The 22,913-nt window shown below is 40.6% G+C and overlaps 1 protein-coding gene across 1 annotated transcript; it reads right to left on the bottom strand.

Annotated features, from left to right (window-relative positions):
- Positions 1-15,440: 15,440 nt before the first annotated feature.
- LOC120639175 lies at positions 15,441-16,335 on the bottom strand. Its single transcript, XM_039915185.1, has one exon. The coding sequence runs from the start codon at positions 16,246-16,248 to the stop codon at positions 15,565-15,567; it is 684 nt and encodes a 227-aa protein (XP_039771119.1). The 5' UTR covers positions 16,249-16,335; the 3' UTR covers positions 15,441-15,564.
- Positions 16,336-22,913: the final 6,578 nt, after the last annotated feature.

Genomic DNA, 22,913 nt, shown 5'->3' with positions numbered 1-22,913 from the left:
TGTTGAGGGGTATTCTACCAGAAAATGTAAGATTAGCAGTGGTGAAGCTATGTGCCTTTCTTAATGAAATTTTGCAGAAGGCAATCAATCCAAATAAGCTCACAAGGCTACAGAATGATGTGGTCCAACGTCTTATCAGTTTTGAGATGGTCTTTCCACCTTCGTTCTTTAATATTATGACCCACCTCCTGGTTCATATTGTGAAAGAGATAAACATTTTAGGCCCTGTATTCCTACACAATATGTTCCCTTTCGAGAGATACATGGCAGTCTTAAAGAAGTACGTTCGGAATCGTTCTCGGCCAGAAGGATGTATCGCCAAGGGCTGTGGAACAGAGGAGGTCATTGAGTTTTGTGTTGATTTTATTGATGAATTTAGTCCGATTGGGTCCCCATGTCACACTATGATAGGCAATTGGAAGGAAAGGGCACACTAGGTAAGAAATCTAATATGCACATCCCTGAAAGTAAAATCCGCAAAGCAAATTTCACTGTTCTACAGAATTCATCCCTCGTGGCCCCATATATGGATGAGCACATCAATATTGTCCGATATGAAAACATAGGGAAGTCTGAGGCATGGATTACACGTCATCACATAGATAGTTTTGCGGTTTGACTGAGAAGAAAACTCATAGGTGACAGCATGATTGATGTACAACTACAATGGCTTGCTAGGGGACCATCGGCCACAATCATGCAATACCAAGGATACGAGATCAATGGATATACGTTTTACACAAGAGCCCAAGATGAAAAGAGCACGAACCAAAATAGTAGTGTGCGTATTGATGCAATAGGCCATGATGGAAATAAGTACAGCTACTTTGGTGTCATAGAGGAAATATGGGAGCTTGACTATGGCCTCTTGAAGATTTCTTTGTTTCGATGCCATTGGGTGAACCGAGCAGGTGGCGGTGTAACGATAGACCGGTATGGAATGACAATAGTGGACTTCAAAAAGATTGGATATAAAGATGAACCATTCGTCCTCGCTAAGGATGTGATGCAGGTTTTCTATGTGAAGGACATGGCAAGCAAACCTAAGAAAAATCAAGGCAAGTCCGACGATGAGCCAAAACGCCACATAGTTCTTCCAGGAAAAAGAAAAATCGTTGGAGTTGAAGACATTTCGGACAAGTCAGAAGACTTTGATCAATTTTACGACCATCCTCCATTCTCTATCGATGTTGACCCTAGCATCCTGTTATCCAAAGAGGACGCTCCTTACTTACGCCTCGATCATGATCAAGGGACTTTTGTAAAAAGAAAGGTTGTCAATGTTCAATTAAACAATAATGTGTAATCATTATGTTATACTTTCATGTTCATGTAACCAAGTGATTGATGTAATATATGGTGTACGAAATAACTTATATTTTAATTTTTATGCATTTATATAATAGTTTGCACAGAAAACACAATTGAAACAGATATAAAAAAATGGGTCAGTTGGATCCATGCCACTCCAATTTCTTGAAATTGGATCTCATGTTGAAAATCATGCCATTGAGTGGCATGATTTTCAACATGACACCCAATTTCACGGAGTTGTGGTGGCATGAATCGGATTTTCCCTAAAAAAATTTAGACTCAATATGATAAATTAAGTGCATACACATTAAATATATCCAACATAGTGACCTATAATACAGAAATATAATTTTGCATGGTGAAAACAACATATATTTGTATTTATAATTAGTTTATTATAAATAAACAACATGTAAAACACTAAAAAAAACAGAAAAGCTATCTAATTAGCTGATTAGTACCGGGCTGAATCTTAGCCCGGTACTAAAGAGCTACGTGAAAATTTTCCGGCTAGATGGGGCAGGTTAGTACCGGGCGATGCCCTTGACCGGTACTAAATGTGGCCATTTAGTTCCGGGCCATGGCTACGCCCGGTACTAATCTGCGCTGGCACCAGTTTAGTGCCGGGCGATGCCTTGGCCCGGTACTAAAGTGGCACCCCTATATATATAACACAGCCCCGGCCGTTCCCCCTCACCTTCAATTCTCACCTCCGCCCAGATCGATTTCGCCGCCGCTGCTGCCGCCGGTCGCCACTCCGCATCTACCCCGCCGCCGTGCCGCGCCTCTGTCTCCGCGCCGACGCCCCGTCGCACCTCTGCCTCCTCCACCGCGACGCCGGGCCCTCTCCTCCTCGGAAGCGGGCGCCCCCGATCTCCACGACGGCCGCTGGCGCCTCCTTGCGCGCGCACACCGCCGTTCGCCGCCGCGCAGCTCCCGGCCCCCTCCGCCTCCGGCTCCTGCGCTGCCCCGGGCCGTCCGCAGCGCCACCTCCGCGCTGGCCTCCGCACGATCCGCACGCGCGCCGACGTATGCCACCTCGAACGCACCGCCCTCCTCCGCGCTGTCCACCGCGCGCCCTGCGACGATCCTCCACGCCGTCCGCCGCTCGATCCGCGCTGTCGTCCGGGGGATCCGGAATCTCGGGCACCGCCGCCTCCAGCGCCGCCGCCTCCAATGCCGCCGCTTCGAATGCCGCCGCCGCTATTGCCGCCGTCGCCATTTGTGAGAACTGGGGCTGACGTCAGCAAAGCTATTTAATTGTTAGAAATTTGCAGAAAATTGATGTAATTGTTAGAAATTTGTTCAAATCGATGGAATGTCTATAGATATTTATGAACTTTGTAAACATTTGTTAAAATCGATGAAATTTGTGAACTTTTGTACAAATTTGTGAACATTTATAGAAAATGATGAATTGCATCGAACATTTGTGAAAATTTGTGAACATTAGTAAAAATTTATAGAAAATAGTACGAACGGTTACAATATTTTTCATGTAAAAAATTATAGTAAATTTGTCTAACATTTGTAGATATTTATACAAATGAAGTAAATAGTGGAAATTATAGATATTTTTTCAAATTATAGTAAATTTGTAGATATTTGTAAAAATTTTGTAGATATATACGTAGAAATAATAAAAATAGTATTTGTGACTAGAGTCGATTAACACCCTACCAACAATAATGCGTGAGTTACATAAGTGATACTTGAAAGCATGTGCAGAGGGGTATATAATGCTAGCTGCTCGAATTAAACATACACATTTCTATCGGGGAATGGATGACATTTGGATTGATTTTGACCATTTTTTGTTTCTATTCCATCAAGACGCCCTAGACAATTCCCTCGTCAGTGTATGGTCTATTTAAGTGTTTTCTGTCAATTGTATACTCTAGCTCTACTAAGTCATTTAGATTTCTCATTCCCTCCTTTTATTTGTAATCGTGCAGGATGAAAATGCAAGAATGCCGGAAGATCGGGATTTACAACGTTGGCTTCATAGATCCGAATGTTATACATGAGGAGTGTGTACGCCAATATCCTAATCGGACCGAGAATAATTTAGTCATGTCCTTGGAAGGGCAGCATGATCGCACATTCATTCTGTTGCCGTACAACTTCAAGTGAGTCCTTTCACTTTTTGAGTCACTTCAACTAGCCAATAAGTGTATATATCTAACATTTCTTGTATCCATATGTATGTATCAACAGTTTCCACTAGATCCTACTTGTGATCGAAATCGATCGGTCCCGAGTTACTGTGGGACTCCTTGAATAAGCCACCATAATTATATCAAAATCTCGTAGATATCATGCAACGGGCATGGTCTCGGTTCCTCAAAACACAATTAGGAGTCGCGTCAACACCGACTGAGCTTGAATTCAACCATAATAAGCCGGTACGAATATCGCACATCTACTTTCATTTATTCAAACAGCATGAATATATCATAACATGTATATATATATAGTGTTTGAGACATAACTAAGGAACCAACCTCTGCGGATACTAAGTATGTGAGCACATGCACTTTTTTTGCAGAGATACCAAGAGGGTGACACAAGAAAACTTCGAAGTACGTAATTAGTAACAATTTCTTGTATCTAATTTCATGCAAGTACTAAATTAAACTATTGGTGTTTATTTGTTGTTGACAGATTTGGAGAATGAAAGAGAACCTCATCGAACCGGAAAGAATCAGGGCAATTTAAGAAGCACTCTGTGGATTCCTGTTGGATGAGGTGGCTCGAGCTGATAAACTCAACAAACGCCGCAAGAAGGATGTCGGTGCCGATGACGATGCGGATGATTAGAATTATTGAAGAATTTGTCGGAAAAAACTTATGAGAATCCATACTTGTAAATATTATTGTCTTTTATCCATGTATGTATATAATTTCTAACATTTCTTTTTATCCATGTATGTATATAATTTTTTTTATTTGCTTTGCTCCATATACAAATACGAATTCTAGATACGAGTACGAGTACAAATACATAAACCGCTGCGAGTACGACTACTAATACTAATTAATTGAAATTGAAAGGAAAATAGAACAAATATAAAGCATCAAAAAGAAAAAAATCGTTTAGTACCGGTTGGTATTACCAACCGGTACTAAACTGCTCGGCCTAGCTGCTGGCGTGGCCAGCAGTTTAGTACCGGTTGGTGTTACCAACCGGTACTAAACAGACTGTTTAGTACCGGGCCAGCTGACCGGTACTAAGTGCACGTGGACTTAGTACCGGAGGAGAGGTACCGGTCGGGAAACCGGTACAAACCGGGGGTTCCCGACCGGTACTAATGAGAGATTTTCTAGCAGTGTTTGGACATATATTCGTTAGTCGGGAAAGCTCTTTAAATGATAAACATATGTATGGTTCATCTTTCTCTTTTTAATCCAAAATTAAAACTTTTAATTGGTATTTCTCTCTCAATAAACTTCAAATTTGATGGTTGTTTTTTTCTGAATTTTTCTAAAATCATGAACTTTTCATTTAATGGTATTTTTGTGTTAATTATTGTTTTCTAGAAATTTTACGTATGTCTTGTTTTCTTCCACCCATGTACAGAATAAAAAATTATTTCTGCATAACATATAGTGATATGATTTCATATTTTCTAATATTACGGTAAATATAAGATTATGTACAAATTTGAGGTGCATACGAGTTAAAAACTTTATAAGCTATTCAAATCTCAAAGTATGACAAGTTATAAGAAACTATATGAGAGATGTATCATTTTGTAAACAATGTATATTCCCACTTCATCAAAATTATTTAATTTCCATATAGAAATCTCATAGACAAAAATATGTTGTCATATCAATTTGTAGAATTTTCTGACCCCATTGAGATATTACTGTAATTATTGTGATAATTTGGAGATAACAGTTTGAATTATCCCTATAAAATAATTGCATTTTTTTCATCTATCTCCATTTTATAAACTAGAATAGAACATACGATTTTAAATATAATTTTTATGCAACATTTTGTATCTTATTAAATCACGTGTAGTCCAATTTAGAATTATTTTTTATAACCATATAGAAATTAATTTAACATACAAGAAATAGTAAATCAGTTCTAAAATTTTAAAAATTATAAAAAACTTATATGCAGTCTATTGCATATAAAAAATATGTTGGTTTATATGGGATAAATATTTTCATATGTTACTTCGTAATGGTGCAATAAATAAAAAAGGGAAAAGGAAAAATATTTAGCAGAGAAAGAATGAAATTAGATCTGTTTTGGCCCAAATAGCCCAACTACTTCTGACAGTAGATCGCCAATCCAATGGTCCTGATCACATCCACGTTCATAAATTAACTCTTGCATTACTAGATTGTACAACTGAAACCGTAACTTATGGTATAACTGTGCCCTATTCAATTTTCTACCAAAACGTGCAGTGTTCAATCATATTTAGCTTGCTGAAGGACCAGCTGCAGTTGGCAAAGAATGTATGTTCAAGCTTGATTATACTGTAAACAAACTAGGTATGGTTACCAATATTTGCTTGTGTATGTTTCTTAATTATAGTTTTTTCCCTGTAAAGTTTCTTAATTATGAAGCACGAATACGCAACTGCAAAAGCTAACAAACTGTAATCTCATAGCTTGTGTGTGTGTGTGTGTGTGTGTAAAAGAAGATAATAAAGATTATGGTCCTGGCAATTCGTCATAGTTCTCAGCGTACCTACATGCTTATGTTCGTGTGTGTGTACTCATAGCTTGTGTTCGTGTGTGTGTATTTTGGGAGAGGGGATAAAGCCTATAAATTTTACACTTGATCATTATTCTCGGTTTATTTGCATGCCTTTTTCTTGGTTGATTTCCCCCAATTTCAAGCATGCCGCAAAGGCATTAACTACAGATGTTATAAGAGATGAGAATAATTTGAAGGGACACATTGGCTGCACTGTGGTTATTCTTGACAACAAAAAGACCCTCAATACTAATTTTGTATGTTTCTATTTTTTTCCTTCAAGGTGCGAGCAAGGATGCCTAATCGCAGAGGGAGGGCATGCTTCTTTTGTCTGCCAGTTCCAGCTCATTGAAATTGTGTTTCTTCTGAACTTCCTAGACATAAAACAAGGATCTCCAAGAGGATGCTTTATAAGGAGTCAAGTGTTAGCTGTGTTCCTGGTATGTAGCTTTTTAGGTTGTGCTTATAGGCTAGGTCTTCTCTGCACTTAAGTCTTTTGGGGTTCCTGAGCGCCTTTTGGTGTTTACTGTGATGGAAAATTTGGTTGTATATGCTTCTTGTAATTGCTGGCTTATATGGAACCCTTGTTGTCTACAGTTCTGGAAAAAACATTGGACAACTAATATTTGTATGGGTGATCAATGTCAACGTTTGTATTCTCATATTGAATCTGTATCCATGTTCTTATGATAGATGTATCTTGAGATGAAAGTTGATGCACTGATAATAATTTCGGGTTTATGATGGATACAATGGACATTTGAAACACAGCATCACAATTGCACTATTGGTCACAGATCAACTTTTATTTTTTTTATCCACATAAACTATGTCGTTGAACTATCAGTCGCTAAAAACTCCATGTAGCGTTGGATGATCGGTCGGTAAAATTTAATACCGCCCGCACTTGCAGCGACAAAAAGGTGGAGTTGGCAAAGCTCTATACCGACTGATGATTAGTCAGTATAACGGCTTATACTGACTCCTATGTAGTCGGTGATTCGAGGATGTGGTATAGTGCGTCAATGGCGAGGTGGCCATTGTACTTGCCTTCTCCTAGGCCTCGACATTGGCAATAACCAGTTCCCTGCATGGGGAAAAATAGTGTTAGACGGAAAGGTGAGGGAGAAAAGGAAGACCATATTAAGGAGTTACATGTGCTTCTGCACGAGCTAGTAATTTTAAGAGACAAGCTCAATTTATCCTATGAGAAGTGCAATTATAATTTTTTTTGAAAAAAATAGTGACGCAATAAAATGACCTTGGTGCCCCATTATTAGTATCCGTTGCCTTATTTATTCATGCGGGTGCTCTCAGTTTCTGTTATCATGATTAAGGCACGGTATAGAGTATCAAATCTCTTGATAGAGGTATAAGAAATTTATGAAAATAGAGCCATAGCTAATAATCAAAATTGCTTACATCTATGTCATTTGTTAAATATTAGGGACCCTAAATATTATAACACAAAAGGAGGTATTCTTGTTTTTTAAAGTGTTGACTTGCAATTTTATTCGGAAGGAAATGTTAACAGCTTTGTTCAACATCTGCGTGGCATACGTAGGACTTTCTAAATTATCATCATCCGCTGCTACCTCTTCGTGCTAGCCACACCACCGGAGGCCTGCCACTGCTGCCTGAGCGCCTCAGCCCCATGCGATAAACCCTCGGGCCGCCATGGGGATTTGTGCTCTTGCTGTGGCCCTCACGTCCGGGCCGCCAGTTAAGATCCACTATACATGTTGAATGTATCACAACTGCTAATTAACTATCTTGTATTTTTGTCCTCACTTCACACAAAAGGTTGCGACCGGAGTTAATAACTTCATCAGACCACCTATTTAAACTGGTCTAGCTCCTCTTGCCTAGGCAATATGGGACTATTTTCTTGGCTACTGCTAGTGCTCCCAGCACTAGCACGCGTGTTGGGACAATTTCAAACAGCCACGAGTTGGGCTATTGCAACACATTTACCCTGAGAACTCGACGTTCTCATCGAGCTATCGAACTAGCTTACTCATACAAATTAAAACATAGGTTTAGGGTCGACTTTCTTGGCCACATTCGTAGGTCTAGTGCCAACGCATGTACCATAGCGTGACCACAAAGGGTCCACGCGCGTCATGCACACCATGCCCGGGCATCGTCTGAACCGTATGTGCCCGTCATGCAGCGAAAGTTGGCTCTGATACCCAATGTAGCAACATAGCCTAGAAAAAAGGTTAAGATCCACTCTACACGTTGAATTAACCACACCTGCTAATTAACTCACTTGCGCTTTCGTCCTCGCTTCACACAAAAAGGTTGCGACCGGAGTTAATAACTTCCTCAGACCACCTATTGAAGCTGGTTTAGCTCCTCTTGCCTAGGTAATATGGGACTATTTCCCTGGCTGTTGCTAGTGCTCCCAGCACTAGCATGCGTAGAGTTGGCAATGGGTACCCGAAATTCGATAGATTTTTACTCCATTAGGGCACTGGTCTAGGTCAATTTCTCGACCCGAGGGGCTGTTAATGGACAAAAATTTAAACCCATCGGGTTTGCGGGTTCGGGTCTGGGAACATAGAACACGAACCCGTAAAATCAAATTAGCCAACATTTAAGCCCAAAACAGCCCAAACCGCCTGGCCCAATATAAATTGTATATAAGAGAGCATCCACCCAAACCCTAAACCTAATCCACCTCCTCCCACCCGCAGCAGCCGCATTCCCCCACCCGGCCAGCCCCACCCAACCCCAGCAGCCACAGACCTGCAGTGCCGCACGCCTCCAGCGATCCAGACCCCAGGCCGCCAGGCGCCTAGGCGCACAGGCTGCTTGCGGTGGCCGGCGGTCTGTGCCCCCGACACCACCCTCCCTTGCTTGCAGTCACAGGTCGCCCTCCCCAATGTCGCTGGTAGGCCGTCCGCTCGCCCTCCCTCACCGCCACAGGTCGCCCGCTGCTCGCCTCCCTTCCAGTCGCAGCTCACCCGCTGCTCATCTCCCTCCCAGTTGCAACTCGCCCGCTCGCCTCCCTCGCAGTTGCAGCTTGCCCGCTCGTCTCCCTCAACATGGCACATGGTTGTCGGTCACGAGCGACCCGTGGGTTGCCCACGACCCGAGCGGGCATGGTTTTGGGCAAAATCTTGTACCCGTGATGGGTCACAGGTTTTTTAATGGGCGGGTTTTGTATTCGCGGGCACGAGTCTGTGCAAGCAAAACCCAACGGGTTTGTGCCGTTGCCATCCCTATGCATGCTGGGCCAATTTCAACCCAACAACCACGATTTGGGCTGTTACAACAAATGTAATGACTCCAATTGTGGTTCATGCTCACTCTACACGCTAAGTGGACCACGCCATATTGCAATTTGCTTACGGTTTCATCATCGCTTCGCGTAAAAGTTTTAACTTAAGGTTGCAATATTTTCTAGAGTTGGCTATTTAAGTTAGATCGTCCCACTCTCAACTTCCCATTTAGTACTATTTTTAAGCTACCAAACCCCATACATGGTACTCCAATTGTGGTCCAACCGGCCCATGGGTAGAATGTTACAGTTTGTAAGTAGTAAGCGCCTAACTGTTGCAATCTATACCCACGAGACACCGTCGTCGTCGCTCGCTGACCACGGGCAAGCGGCCGCCGGGGCCTCACGTGTTGACCCACCGCTGCGTTTGCCGGGGCCTCACGCGTCAGCCCGCCGCTGTGTCTGCCGCGAGCTGCTCGGCCGTCGCTTCCGCTCACCTCGAGGTCCGCGCGCGGCAGCACTGCAGCAGCTAGCCGCTCCGCCTCCGTCGCCGCTCACTGAAGCTAGCAAGTCGCAGAAATTTTGCTCGAATACGGCGATATTCCCTGCAGCATAACATCTATATCATCTTTACCCTTTCTTCACCAATCCAATATAATCTTCAGTTCGAGTTGCTACGAGATGCAAGCAAGCAGCACCTGCTTCTCTCTTTTTGTCCACCAAAGCAACAACGGTTGAGCACCTGAGCTCAACCGAACCGCACCAAATCCAAGCACCAGTGCTACCTCCTTCCCTCCTTCGTAAGCAAATCGAGCAGAAGAGGCAGCCACGACGGAGAGAGAAGGGAGCATGGAGGAGAAAGAAGACGACGTACGGGAGAATGGAAGAAGTGGCCACCATTTATTACGGGACCACATGAAGAAATGGTGCAATGTGTTAGTTTCTAATAAAGTTTGCCGTTCCACAGAAGAAACGGTGCAATGTGTTAGTTTCTAATAAAGTTTGGTGATGATGTGAGTGTGTTGACGTGAAAATGTGTTAGTTTCTAATAAAGTTTGGTGATGATGTGACTGTGTTGACGTGAAAACGTGCTAAGTCAAACATCAAGCACTTTGCTTCAACCTGCAGAGGGCACGGTTATACAGTACAGCTATATATCGCGCGCGATAAAAATAAGACCCATCGCCTGAAAGAATTGCAATCCACCGAGCACCGAGACATTCTTAGCCCAATAGTATTTTTTTAATTGGGCCTCATGCTAAGTTAAACAGAGATTTGCAAAGTTACGAGGATGTATAGAGATGTGACTCTTTTTATTCTGTTTCTTTTTCCCCTTCCGTTAGCTTCTCTTTTGTTTATATTTTCTCCGTTTCTTTTTCATTCTTTTCTCTTTCATGTCCGTACAACATTTCTTATCTTATAGTAACGTTTTTGTAATTTTCTGTTTCTTTTCTTTTCTAGCTGGTTACTTTGTACTTTAACTTGTCTTTAGTTTATACAATATTTATAATTTTAGACTTATTTCTCTCTTACATTTTTATTTTAATTCCTTTATATAGACTTTTTAGTACAAAGTTACACATTTGTGACTATATCACACAATACCTTCCTTGGTTGTTCTTTTTTAATTCTTTATTTCGTTCAATTATTTTTCACTCCTTTTCTTCCATATTTTCTTTCATATTTTCTTCCATTATTTTATCTTCTCACTTTTAAATGTTTTTTCTTATGTTTCCTTTTCTCCCTTTTGTTTATATTTTCCTTCCATGTGTTTTACGATGACTTCTCTCTTTTCTTTATACGGTGCATTACTTTGTATCCAAATTTGTTCTGTGAGTTCATATGGTTGATTTTAAGTTTATATATTATTTTCTTTGTACTAATTTTAGATATATGAATTGGTGCGATAAATAATTTATTTCTTATATGCTAACTTAGCATGCGTATATATGCTTATAGAAATATTTTTTATGATATAGATGCATTTATCTTCATGTAAACTTAGCTGTCTATGTGTAACTAATTTGTTCACAGTGCCAAATTATTTGTTCGCACTGTAGATTAAATTGTTCAGTGATATTGACTCATTTGTTAGTGATATTCATTTTCATTATTTATTCTATAGAATTAAATGTTCGTGATATGTAAAATATTTTGTTCGTTGTACATTATTATTCGTTCGTTTAGTATATATTTTTGTTTGTAAAAAAAATCTTTCCTCTTTAGTAAAAGCATTGGACCATGTTACGCATCCCAACAATCCTGCAATTTGGCTGAGGACAGCCCATTTAAAAATATTGAGTTGTTGACTTATTTATTCGTGATATTAATTTTCTATTATTTAGCTTATACAACCAAATGTTCGTGATGTTTAATGTGTTGTTCATTCTACATTACTATTTGTTCGTTACGTTTAAAGTCTTTGTTCGTAAAAATAATTTTTTATTCATGTTGTTAAAATATTTGTTCTCAGTAGCTTAAACTAATTATTTAGTACTAAAAAAATATTTTTTATAAAATATTATGCAGATATAGGCAAGTGCGGTCTTGTTTTGAAGATTTTGTCATGAGAAAGATAATAGTGCAATCCAAATTTAATTTGGATACTCCATTTATTATTTATAGGTTTTTAAATTTAGAATTGCTTGCATGTGGACCACATCATCACAGCTATTTTTTCTGCATGTAAGGAATTTTTTCTGGGGGTGGGGGGGGGGGGGAGTGGGGAAGGTCCAAATATCGGAACTTGGGCTGAATCAAAAAGGCCTATTACAGCAACTTCAGCGATATGTAGCTGTGCCCGCAGTTATATGTCACAAGAGGCGACAATATCTATAACCATCACCTGAAAAACATTCTCCACATTCAACTAAATGGGCCGTCAACCCACCTAGCTAGGTGTTTTAATTAATTAACTACGTAACCGACGCTTACGATTCAACTCCAAAAAGAAAAGAGCCAGTGCATGCATAGAAAACACAAAGGCGATGACATCACCCCACGTGTAAGGAAGTTTAGAACTTAAAAAAAATCATAGATCTTAAACGGTGTGTCCAAACTAAATTTAGATTGCACCATTATCATTTTATATTAAGATCTTCAAAACAAGACCACACTTGCCTACGTTTGTATAATATTTTTTAAAATATATTTTTTAATATTACATAATTAGGTTCATTTGCTGAGAACAAATATTTTAACAATATGAATAAATAATTATTTTTACGAACAAAGAATCAAACATAACGAACAAATAATAATGTGCAAGGAACAAAACATTGAACATCTTTAACATTTGATTGTACAGGATAGATAATGGGAAATAAATACCACGAACAAATGAGTCAATGTGGCTGAACATTTTAATCTATAAAGTGAACAAATGAGTCAATATGGCCGAATAATTGATAGAGGAAACATCTACTAAGGAATAGAAGAAAAAATAAGTAAATAAATACAAAATAAATAAAATAGAAAAACAAAATAAGACTACAAAGATTTGTAGAATGGGTACATGAGAAAGTGCAATGAAAAGGAGAAATGGACGTGACAAAATCAAACTAGTAATGGATGAAATAAAAAGAGCAAAAAAATGAAACAAGAAACAGCAAGCTGCCGGATTTCTCCTTGCCTGTTACCGTGGGATGGTGGCCTGGTGGGCCAGCTCCGGTGGCAGCACATCAAGTAGTAGGCTACTGGTAGAAAGACTTGGGCCTCCGGCTGATACTATCTTGGACCACGAGAAATAAAAGAACAAACCACATGACAACAGATGTGAATATCATAATGAGCCGAATTTGTGTTACTAGTTCACATCGGATCTATTAAGGCGATGGATCCCATTGTTGCAGCATGCGCGATATATAGCTATCGCGACCTGGAGAGGCCCTCTGCCGAGCCTCGACGAAAACCGCACGTTTTGGTTTGCAGAAATCATGCTATCTTAGGAATCCTCTCTTCCCTTGATGTCTATCTTGTTTTGTTTGTATAAATGTATCATAAATCAGGATACACCATTAGGAAATACCATTAGGAAATATAGGTGTTTCAAGATTGTCAAATTTTGCTTTTATGTTCTTAGGTAGCAATTTTTTTGGTATGATGATCTGGCCTTTTCTTTCTAGTAATTTAATTTCTGCTTGGTGCTTGGTGTTAGAGTAGATTCACACAAACCAGTGATGCAACCAATCGGTGCTCCTTTTGATTTGAATATATGACTTTTCTTTTATGTTAGAGAGGTACACAGTTTCGGCAAAATTCATAAATATTTTAATTGTTTTAGTTACATGTTTTTTTAGTTTGGTATAAACAGTTCATGTCTACATGGAAATATGCCTTCAAAATAGAGACAAGTTGATCTCTTTTCGTTAGTAAAATTTAAGGACTACAGTTGTGCAAATGAATCATAAATTAAATAGACAATATAGGAATTGTAAGCATTTCAATATTGCCAAACTATGCCATTTAAGTTCTGAGTTATAGAGTTTTGTGCTTGTGATCCGCTAGCTTCCTCTACTGATTTACTTACTGCTTGGTGCTTGGTGTTAGAGTAGGCTCATGCAAACCAATGATGTAGCTATATGATGCCTTTTTGATCTTTGAAAATGTTGCTGTCTATGTTCTAATTTGATCGTAATTTTCTACACATTGCTTAAGAGGTTTCTAAAAATAGCCTATTGTAACTCACTAACTTGCTGAGTTGGTTTACCAGCATATAAAATGCTAGGAATCATGTTGTACGGGTTTTGATTATTTTTTCCTGCTCATTTGTTTTAAGTTGCTCCTAAGTTCATTATCATATTTCTTGATTATACCTTAAAGATTAGTGCATGGAGTTACTATAATGGCTATCTTTAAGATCCTGACAGGTGCTTGAAGAGACATGTTAGGAGCAGACTTGTTGAAAGAGCAAACAAAAAACTCAAGTTAGTTGAAATTTTTCTTTACATGATTTCTTTTCCTGGATCAATGTTGATGCTTCAACACTTTATGAATGTTATGATCAGTTGTTGTTGTGCTCTGTAAACATATTAACCTGCATGATGTTGGATGATGCTTGTCCTTGAAGCTTAATAAATGCAGCAACATGTTTTCATTAGGTAATAATATGATTTTTATTAGGCAATAACATTATTTTCTGCATGCCTGTTAGCTTTTTTATGCATGGTTGTTGGCTTTTGCATTTCTGCATGAGAGACAATTTTTATCTTCAGTCCTGAAACTGGTTGCATGCAAGTTCATCTTTATTAGCATTTTAATAAATTTCAGTAGGCATTTAAATACTATCCAACTAGCGAACATGAAGCAATTTAGAAAAGTTTCTATTTTCTGTCAATTAGTACATAAACGTTGCATGCAACTTTTCCTCAGTAAGCAATAATGTAATTCCAAATTAAGCAATACAATATATTTCAGTAGGCAACACCCATGTTTCTGTGCTATGGAATAATATGGTTCTTCGTAGGCAAAATTGTGCAACTTCTGATTAGTTGCCTTAAGTAGTATATCCACATACATCCGCTAGCATTTGTACTGATATTATTTCTCTACCACTATGTGCAATCAGCATCCAGCAATCTGAAATGCAATAAGATCTGCCATACAGTGGATAGTGATTATTGGTTTGTTTTGGTTTGAAATTCTTTGATCGCGCCCGCATTGCCATTAGTACGAGTTCTAGTGTTCTTGACGATTTTTTAATTTCTTTCTTCTTTTGCTACTCTCCTTTTAAGTTGTTCCTCGCTCTTATCTGAAGTGGAGCAAGAAAGAATCATCAAATTTCTCTACAGCTGAAGAAGTGTGGAGAGGATGCAGGTTCACGGGTGAACAAGAACAAGAAGCATTTTTGTCAAATAGTAGAAGTATTTTCAGTACTTCCAATATCAATTATTAGAAGCATTTTATTACTTTCTAGTGGGCAAATACATCAATTACGAGACGCATTTTAATACTTTTCAGTAGGCAAATACATCAAATGCTAGAAGTATTTTCAGAACTAGGCAATAATATTGGCAACATACTGCAAAGTCTTCAACCTCTACTGCTTTCCTCTAACTATGTTATTTTCTTAAAAGCAGTGCAAGTCATGGTGTGGCCAGGAAGGAAAGCAAATAGGCATTTGCTGTAATGATTTTGATGCTCGGTTGTAAAATTATAATATTTTTAAACCTCAGATTAATTTGTCATTATCCTGCTCTGGAACGCAGAACATTATTAAAATGAAGCAGGTAGCAATTTTTCTGCCAAAAAGGGATAAACCCTGTATCAGGTTGCTAGAAAAGGAAAGGCCGTTCAAGCACATCTACTGGCCGACGCCGCGGCGGAGCGCGCGGGTGTAGTTGACAATGGAGTTGAGGCGCTGCAGCTTGAGGTCCTCCCGGAACTGCCGGATGAACAGCTCCGCCCGCGCGTTCAGCGCCGCTTTCCCCTCCAGTGCTTCCTCCACTACTTCCCGCCGGCACGCTCGCGCGCGCTGCATGATCGACTCCGCCACCGTCGCCGCCGGCCGCTCCGCTGCCGCTGTTGCCTCGGCGGCGGCCGTGGAGACAGCAGCTGATGGCGGTGACGATTGCCGTGCCGGCTCATGAGCCTCTTCCGAGCAGACGGGCATGTTGTCCTTCCCGTTGCCTCCAGCCACTTCCTCAGCGGCGGCGCTCTCGGACGCCGTCGATGCTGTGGCGGCGGCCGCGCTCGCTGGTTCCGCGACGGCCGGTTGATGCTGCTCCTCCTCGGCTTCCAGTTCCAGGGACGGGTGGTAGCCCTCTTCGAAGAGGACGGAGAACATGGTGAAGGACCGGAGCCGGCCGAGGACCATGGACGACGCGCTGCGGCAGAGCCTCCGCGTTGTGGACGCGCCCTGCCCCCCGCGGGAGGTGACCACGATGGCGCCGACGAGCACGTTGCAGAACAGGAACAGCGCCGCGCCGGGGCTCATCCATGCCGGCAGCGGCCACCACGACAAGTTCTCCTCCATCGCCATGAGCATGCAGCCACTACTGGCTGTAGCTCCTCGTCACAAACTGGAGCTTAGACTTTTTTAAAAAAAAAATGGAGCTCAGCTACAATTAGTTGCTCGTTAGGCTGCACAAGTGAAGACACCAGAGACCAGCATTTATAACAAGCAGGCTGCAGGGGACTTTCATCAGTTCATGACAACCAATCCACAGGCAGTGATTATGCATTCTTGCAGTTGTGCTGTCAATTATTGTAAGAAAAGATGGAGCGTGTGCGAGCTTGCAAAAGGTTCTTTTTCTCCGGAAATGAAACTCGTAAAGGATGCGCCAACCAACAAAAGCCGCGGTTGCCGAAAAGATGGATGCCCCCAGCGTTTCTTTTGGCTGCTTCCGCATCGTGCATGTGTAGTTCGTGCAAGTTGGAAGGAGGAAGAACGAGTTGAACTCGATTCTTTTTGCCGCAGCTGCAGCCTGCAAGAAGATTCCCCATGAGATTAACAATGGTTAATTAGCTCAACCTGCGGCGTGATCTTTGACATTTACTGACTTTTGGGTGTGCTAGACGAAAGTGTGGTTAGCATGCTTGATACGGTGTTCTCGTTTTTTTACCTAATTATTAGTGGATTCTTCGCATAGGATAGGATCCTACCTAGCTTTCGTTTGCATTGTCTCTTATTATATATATCCAGAGGCAGGATTGTGCATGTTGACGTGTGTATGCTTAGTCGCTAAGCTTCGATCGCAAGGAGATACGTAGGCATGGCCGTATACATTCTTTCTTGTTGGGATGACAATGCGATCTCCGCAAAACCCCGCATTGGATCAGCATAAATATACGTGCTGACCACTATCATCAGTATATATTCCCTCCGTCATAAAATGTACGGCAATGTTGGTTCGTCCTAAGTCAAACTGTTCTAATTAAGTTTGCCCATAATTATAAAAAGGGTAATAATATTTGAAATAAATGTCAAATAAGAAATGATTAGATTCATTATGAAGTATATTTTTATAATTTACTTATTTGATGTGTTAGATTTTAATATTATTCTTAATTTTAGACTACTTCGACTTAGAATTAACCAAAATACCTTACACTCGGAACGGAGGGAGTATTCTCTAACGAACATCACTTTTGGAGGCACATTAATAGCAACCGGCACCACTTGATGTTACCAACCTGCATTAACCTGTATACCAATGTGAGTCCACTATTTAGTTCGTTAAAAAAAAGGTCCACACTATTTATATTATTATTATCTGATCCCTTCTTCCACTATAAGCCCGAGTCATGGTTACAACAAGAAACAAGACCACAAGAAAGAAAATTGATCAAGAGGGAGTGTTATGAAGAAATTAGAATTAGTAATCAATTTCTGTAATAGTTAATTATATTAGTGGTTAGATAGTTATTTTTTATGAAAGGGCTATCACGAAAGGGTCAATCCATGAAAGGGCCAACTCACGAAGGGGTCATACCGAAGGGGTATGTCCCTTCGGCCTCCTTTGATATTGTATATAAACAGTGATCTCTATCAATCAAGAATCCAATTATTCCATTCACCTTTACTTCTAACACGTTATCAGTCACGTTTATTCTCCGTTGAGCAATTGGCCATCTCACCGAGACAACAGAACTCGTCAAATTGCTTTGCTTCTACTGGAACTCGGCGACAACTCTCAATAAGCAAACGCAGAGGCACGATGGCCTCTGCACCATCACGGCAAGTCGGCAAGAGCAACAAGAAACACGCTGAGATATGCGTCTACGAGCACTTGACGAGAACATTGGCAAAGACAAGAGGACAGAGGCCATGAGGCCTAAATTTAATTTCGACAATGACTTCATGCCGGCGGCTGTTCTCGGAGACGTCGTCACCGCCAGCAAGTGACAGCCGATCTTCTGACAAGACAACAACGGCCATGCTGCAATCTTCTTCATAGCAAAATGCGGTCCGAAGCCTTGCACTAAACCAACGCAAGGACTATGCTCCGCAGCCAGAGATTAGAACAATGGATTGCTATTTGATCCTCGGTTCTAGACGACGCAAGGAAGCATGACCTCACCGCTGCATCACGTCTTCTTCCACCACGTCGCTCACGCCGGGCACGACGATCAAGAAAGAAGACCATATGAACGACAACCGCTCGCCGGCGACATGCTCAGACCAACAAGAGACGGAGATAACTGAACTCCATCTCAATCTTACTATTTTTACATTTTATTTATTTTTCTTGCATTGTTAATCGAGTACATGCAGAAAAAAATTATGAACAAAGGCCATGGCTGGCGCACAAGGGAGAGGGGAGGAACCAAACCAGGGCCCTGGGCGCGGCGCTAGGCGCAGTGATGGCGGTGCCGTCGATCCGGCGACGGGCATTGGCGGCACTGCAGCATCGGCGAGCGGCGCAGCGACGAAGCGGGCAGCGACGCCGATTCCCTAACCGCCCTCCCTGACCGTATACAGACCAACAAGGTCATGTCCAACCGAGCCACATGGGCTGCCTGTCCAATTACAGGCCGGCAAGCCTCACCGGGCCAACTGGCCAAACCGAGCACCCCATTCTCTCATTCAATTTCAAAATAAGGTCTCCAAACTTATATTTATCTGCATGTTTAAGATATCTAGTTCTGCATATTTATATTTAGGGTCCTAGATATTCTGTTTTTAGCCCCTATACTAGATACAAATCTGCAATAGATTGCATTTATAATTGATGATATAATTGCTCGTTTTAAACCTTGTGTTTAAATAACTTATGGTGCAAATTATTTACCTAGAGTAAATAGATAGTTTTTGATAACTATGAGTCTTTAGAAATTGCATCATAAGATATTATATTGCGGAGACATTCATTTTTTAAAGTTTACATAAGTTTTCTGTGTCTATGATTTTCTGTTTTAGTCATGGACTTTGATAGAATTTGTATGGTAGAAACTTTACTCCTATACATTATTTGCTTTTGAGACCGGAAAATTATATATATAAATACAAATAGTTTATCGATTTTGTTGGTTGGCAATTATTTTAATTGCAACAAAATCGGATCCTCTTAATTAAGCGATGCTTAATTAATGACTGTGGTATTTAGGCATATATTGGCCTAAGTATAGAAAGGGCAAAATGGCAGACAAACCATTGCTTGATCCCTAAAGGATTTGTGCAATTTATGCCACTATCCATCTATAACACTATGTGCTTAGTAAATTTTCTGTTTTAATATCTGAATTAAACAGTATCAATATGATAGAGTACTTTGTTAACATTGTAAATTTGGTTATTTTTCTATAAATAACATTTTAACTAAGATTGTTCCTCTTTATTAAGAATTTCTTAATTATTGAGGGGTTATGCAAAATTGTTATATCTATATCTTGGATACATTTGGGATTCTAACACAAGTAATGGAGTCCTAGGCATTAGCTGCGTTTAATTCATATTGAATTATTCAGCCTAGAGACCGTGCCTATGGCAGCGATTATTCGCCCATTGCTGAGAGGTCTACATCACGTTTATTTTAACTTGATGATTACCTATGTTGTGTTCTCCCAAATAAGTGTTTTAGAAATATATGAATGGTACACTTTATGGTGATTACCATCATTCATTATTAAAAGTTACACACAGGTAGTACAGTCTTAAGCATTGGTTGCGGTATATTCAAGTAAATATATCATCCCAAAGACTGTGCCTATAGCAGCAATTTATTTGCCTACTACTGAGAGATTTACTCTATGTCTCGGACATAGAGATTATCTACTATGCGTGTGCCATATTAATAATGATTGTCTGTGAGGTATACACTCCTTGTGATTACCTCTAATTTTTGGAAGGTTTAAAGTTTTGTTGACTACCTCCAACTATCCAACGGAAAGTAAAGAAATGGATCCCCTAAATTTTGCATTGGAGATTACAACATCACCATATAATTTTTAATTTACCTTAGGTGTAAATTAATTAAATCAATGAGCTGTCACATGTGTGGATATTGACTTCAGAGGAGGTTAATGAACTCGCTTTAGATGGTATCATTATCCCCCTGAACAGTGGAAAATAGCATTGGTTTTATCCCATTGACTAAGGGAAGAATTTCATGAACCTCAATTAGGGGTTGTTCGTTATACATCAAAGATTTGTTCTACAACTATCATTCTTCCTATGGATATGAGTTAACAATTGAGGGTATTTAATTATGTCCTAATTCAACTCATATCTTACCAAATTATAGAGATATCCAAATGTGTTTTCGTTTGAAAACACAAAAATACAATATTGGATATGGCATATAAGTAATGAGATAAGTCTCATTTTGATTGTATTATGCATACAATCATTCCAGTTAAAGTTTGTGACATCCGGCCCAATTTAGATGGCCCAGTTGTAGCCCATGAGTGCTGCATGCACATGTTTAGTACCACCTTGCTAGTTGAGCAAGGGTGGAACCAACTTATAAGCTTTTGTCCTCCAGCCATAGCACCTTCGGATTGACCCTTTTACGCGAAGCGAGAACGAAAGCGTAAGTAAGGTGCTATGTGTAAGCGGGCTCGCCCCTCGGAAGGGCTGGGCTGTGCGGTGTTGGGGTGTGGGGTGTTACAAAGTTGTTGCGTATAAGATAATTTTTCACACTGTTGATGCATTCTAAATTTGAAATGATCAACTTGCCCATCATATGAGATTAGTTGAAAAATTATTAGCAATTTTATTGGTCATATTTTTCACAAGGTGTGGTTAAGATAAGTGCCACAGTGAAATAGATTTTAAGATCATATTTCAATGTCTTAGATTCCTTGATCATATTGAAGAGAATATGTTTGAGTCCGATACAAATATTGTGTGGACAGATCAGACATTTCATGGTTGTAAAGATTCATCTATAAGATGATCTAAAGTCTGTGAAGTATCCACACTCAGCCATGCATTTGGTAAATAATGACTGAAGTTGTGAGCTCATTATGCCTAAACACTGCAGAATTTATATGCCTCAAAATGATTGTTTTGGCATTAGAATTCAGTTAAACATCCAAAAGGATAAATGAAATCTACGAGAAAGACATCAAAATAATAAAGGACCACTGTTAGAGAATTGCTATTTGCCAACTTGGTGTTGGGGTCAGGTAGATTTACACACTCCTTGACTTAAGATTAACTGCATATCCCCTATATGCATTTAGTACGTGGAAATCCATGAAAATTTCCTATATGCGTAAGATTGGGTTACATTGTATACGTACCAATCTCACCACCATATCTTATATGTGGGAAAAAAACTACTCGAAGGACAAGCTCTTAAGTTCTGGATCCATCCATATCTTCTTACAACAAGCCTTTTCCTCCCTAAATGTATCTAGATTACTCCCTTTCGGGAGTAACAAGGTTTGTATCTTTGTATCAGCCTTTGGGTTGTCCTCTTTGTAGTTGAGATCGGGTGGTTTCGAGTGGTGAAACCTTCGAGATCTGTGTATTCTCCTTTATTTGAATGTAATCCTTGTAACTGTATTTCCTTTGGGATGAGTTTAGGGGTTTGTTGGCTGAGATAACTCTGGGAACTAGGTTCACGCCTTTTGTACTTCTTGTTTTTTACCGTACTGCCCCTGTCTCTGTTTATTTAACCTCTTCGGTAAATCTAGGTTTAGCACGCTCCCTCTTCTTTCTCCGCCGCTGCAAAACTCATCTGCTCTCGCCCTCGAGTGCCGCGAGAAACTAGCCACCGCTAGCCCCCGAGCGTGAGGTGAGAGAGACTTATTCCAATGGCACCGAAGAGATTTGCTTCAAAGGGAAAGGTGGACGAGGATGCTGTTGGTGAGGTGGAGGTCCATGGGTGGAAGTCGAGTAAGTGCGCTGACTCCCACCTTTTGAATCTGGTTGAGAGTCATCTTCTTCAACTTCAGAAAGTGATCCATTGGCGTGGATCCGTGGGGGAGTTTTTTCCTCATGAGGGAAGAAACGAATCTGTTGTTTTCCTTCCTCATGTTCTTCGGGGCCTCGGTTTTCCCGTTTCCGATTTCTTCCATGGCCTACTTTATTACTGGGGGGTTCAAGTGCATCACTTGACCCCTAATTCCATCCTTCAAATCTCTATCTTTGTCCACTTGTGTGAAGCCTTCCTAGGGATTGAGCCCCACTTCGACTTGTTTCAGTATTTCTTTCATCTGAAACCTCATCCCAACGATTCGAAGGTGGATGTAGTTGGGGGAGCCGGGTTGCAATTTCGTCAGGGGAGGAAACCCAAGTATATCCCCTATGATTTGAGTGACAAGGTCATCGACTGGAAGTCGATGTGGTTTTATATTAGGAATATTTCTTCTTCCCTTCCTCTTCGTACTCCTGGCCCCCCTGTGAAGAAGTCGAATTGGAATTCCAAGGGGAGTGGAGGGGACTAGGTTAACTTCCTTCTCGGGGAGATTGAGAGGTTGAAGATAGATCACCAGGTTTGTGGTGCATTTGTGATTGCGAGCTGGCCGATGCGCAGGGTCCAGCCGTTGCAGCGGCGGGTCAATTTGGGTTTTCAGTATGCAGGGGAGACGGATCCATCCCGTTAGACCCGAACCAAGATTACTGAGGATGATCTGAAGGATCGGGTGTTGGAGTTGCTGAAGAATGTCCCTGAGACGGCCAATGTTGTTGGGACTTTCAGCGCTGCCAGGCGTCCTTGTGAGGTACTGTTTTGAGTAGTCGACTGAAGTGTAGTTCGAGTA

This window comes from Panicum virgatum, chromosome 6K (genome assembly GCF_016808335.1).
Source record: "Panicum virgatum strain AP13 chromosome 6K, P.virgatum_v5, whole genome shotgun sequence".
Classification (NCBI taxonomy): Eukaryota; Viridiplantae; Streptophyta; class Magnoliopsida; order Poales; family Poaceae; genus Panicum; species Panicum virgatum.
This window is presented reverse-complemented; position numbering and strand designations above follow the sequence as displayed.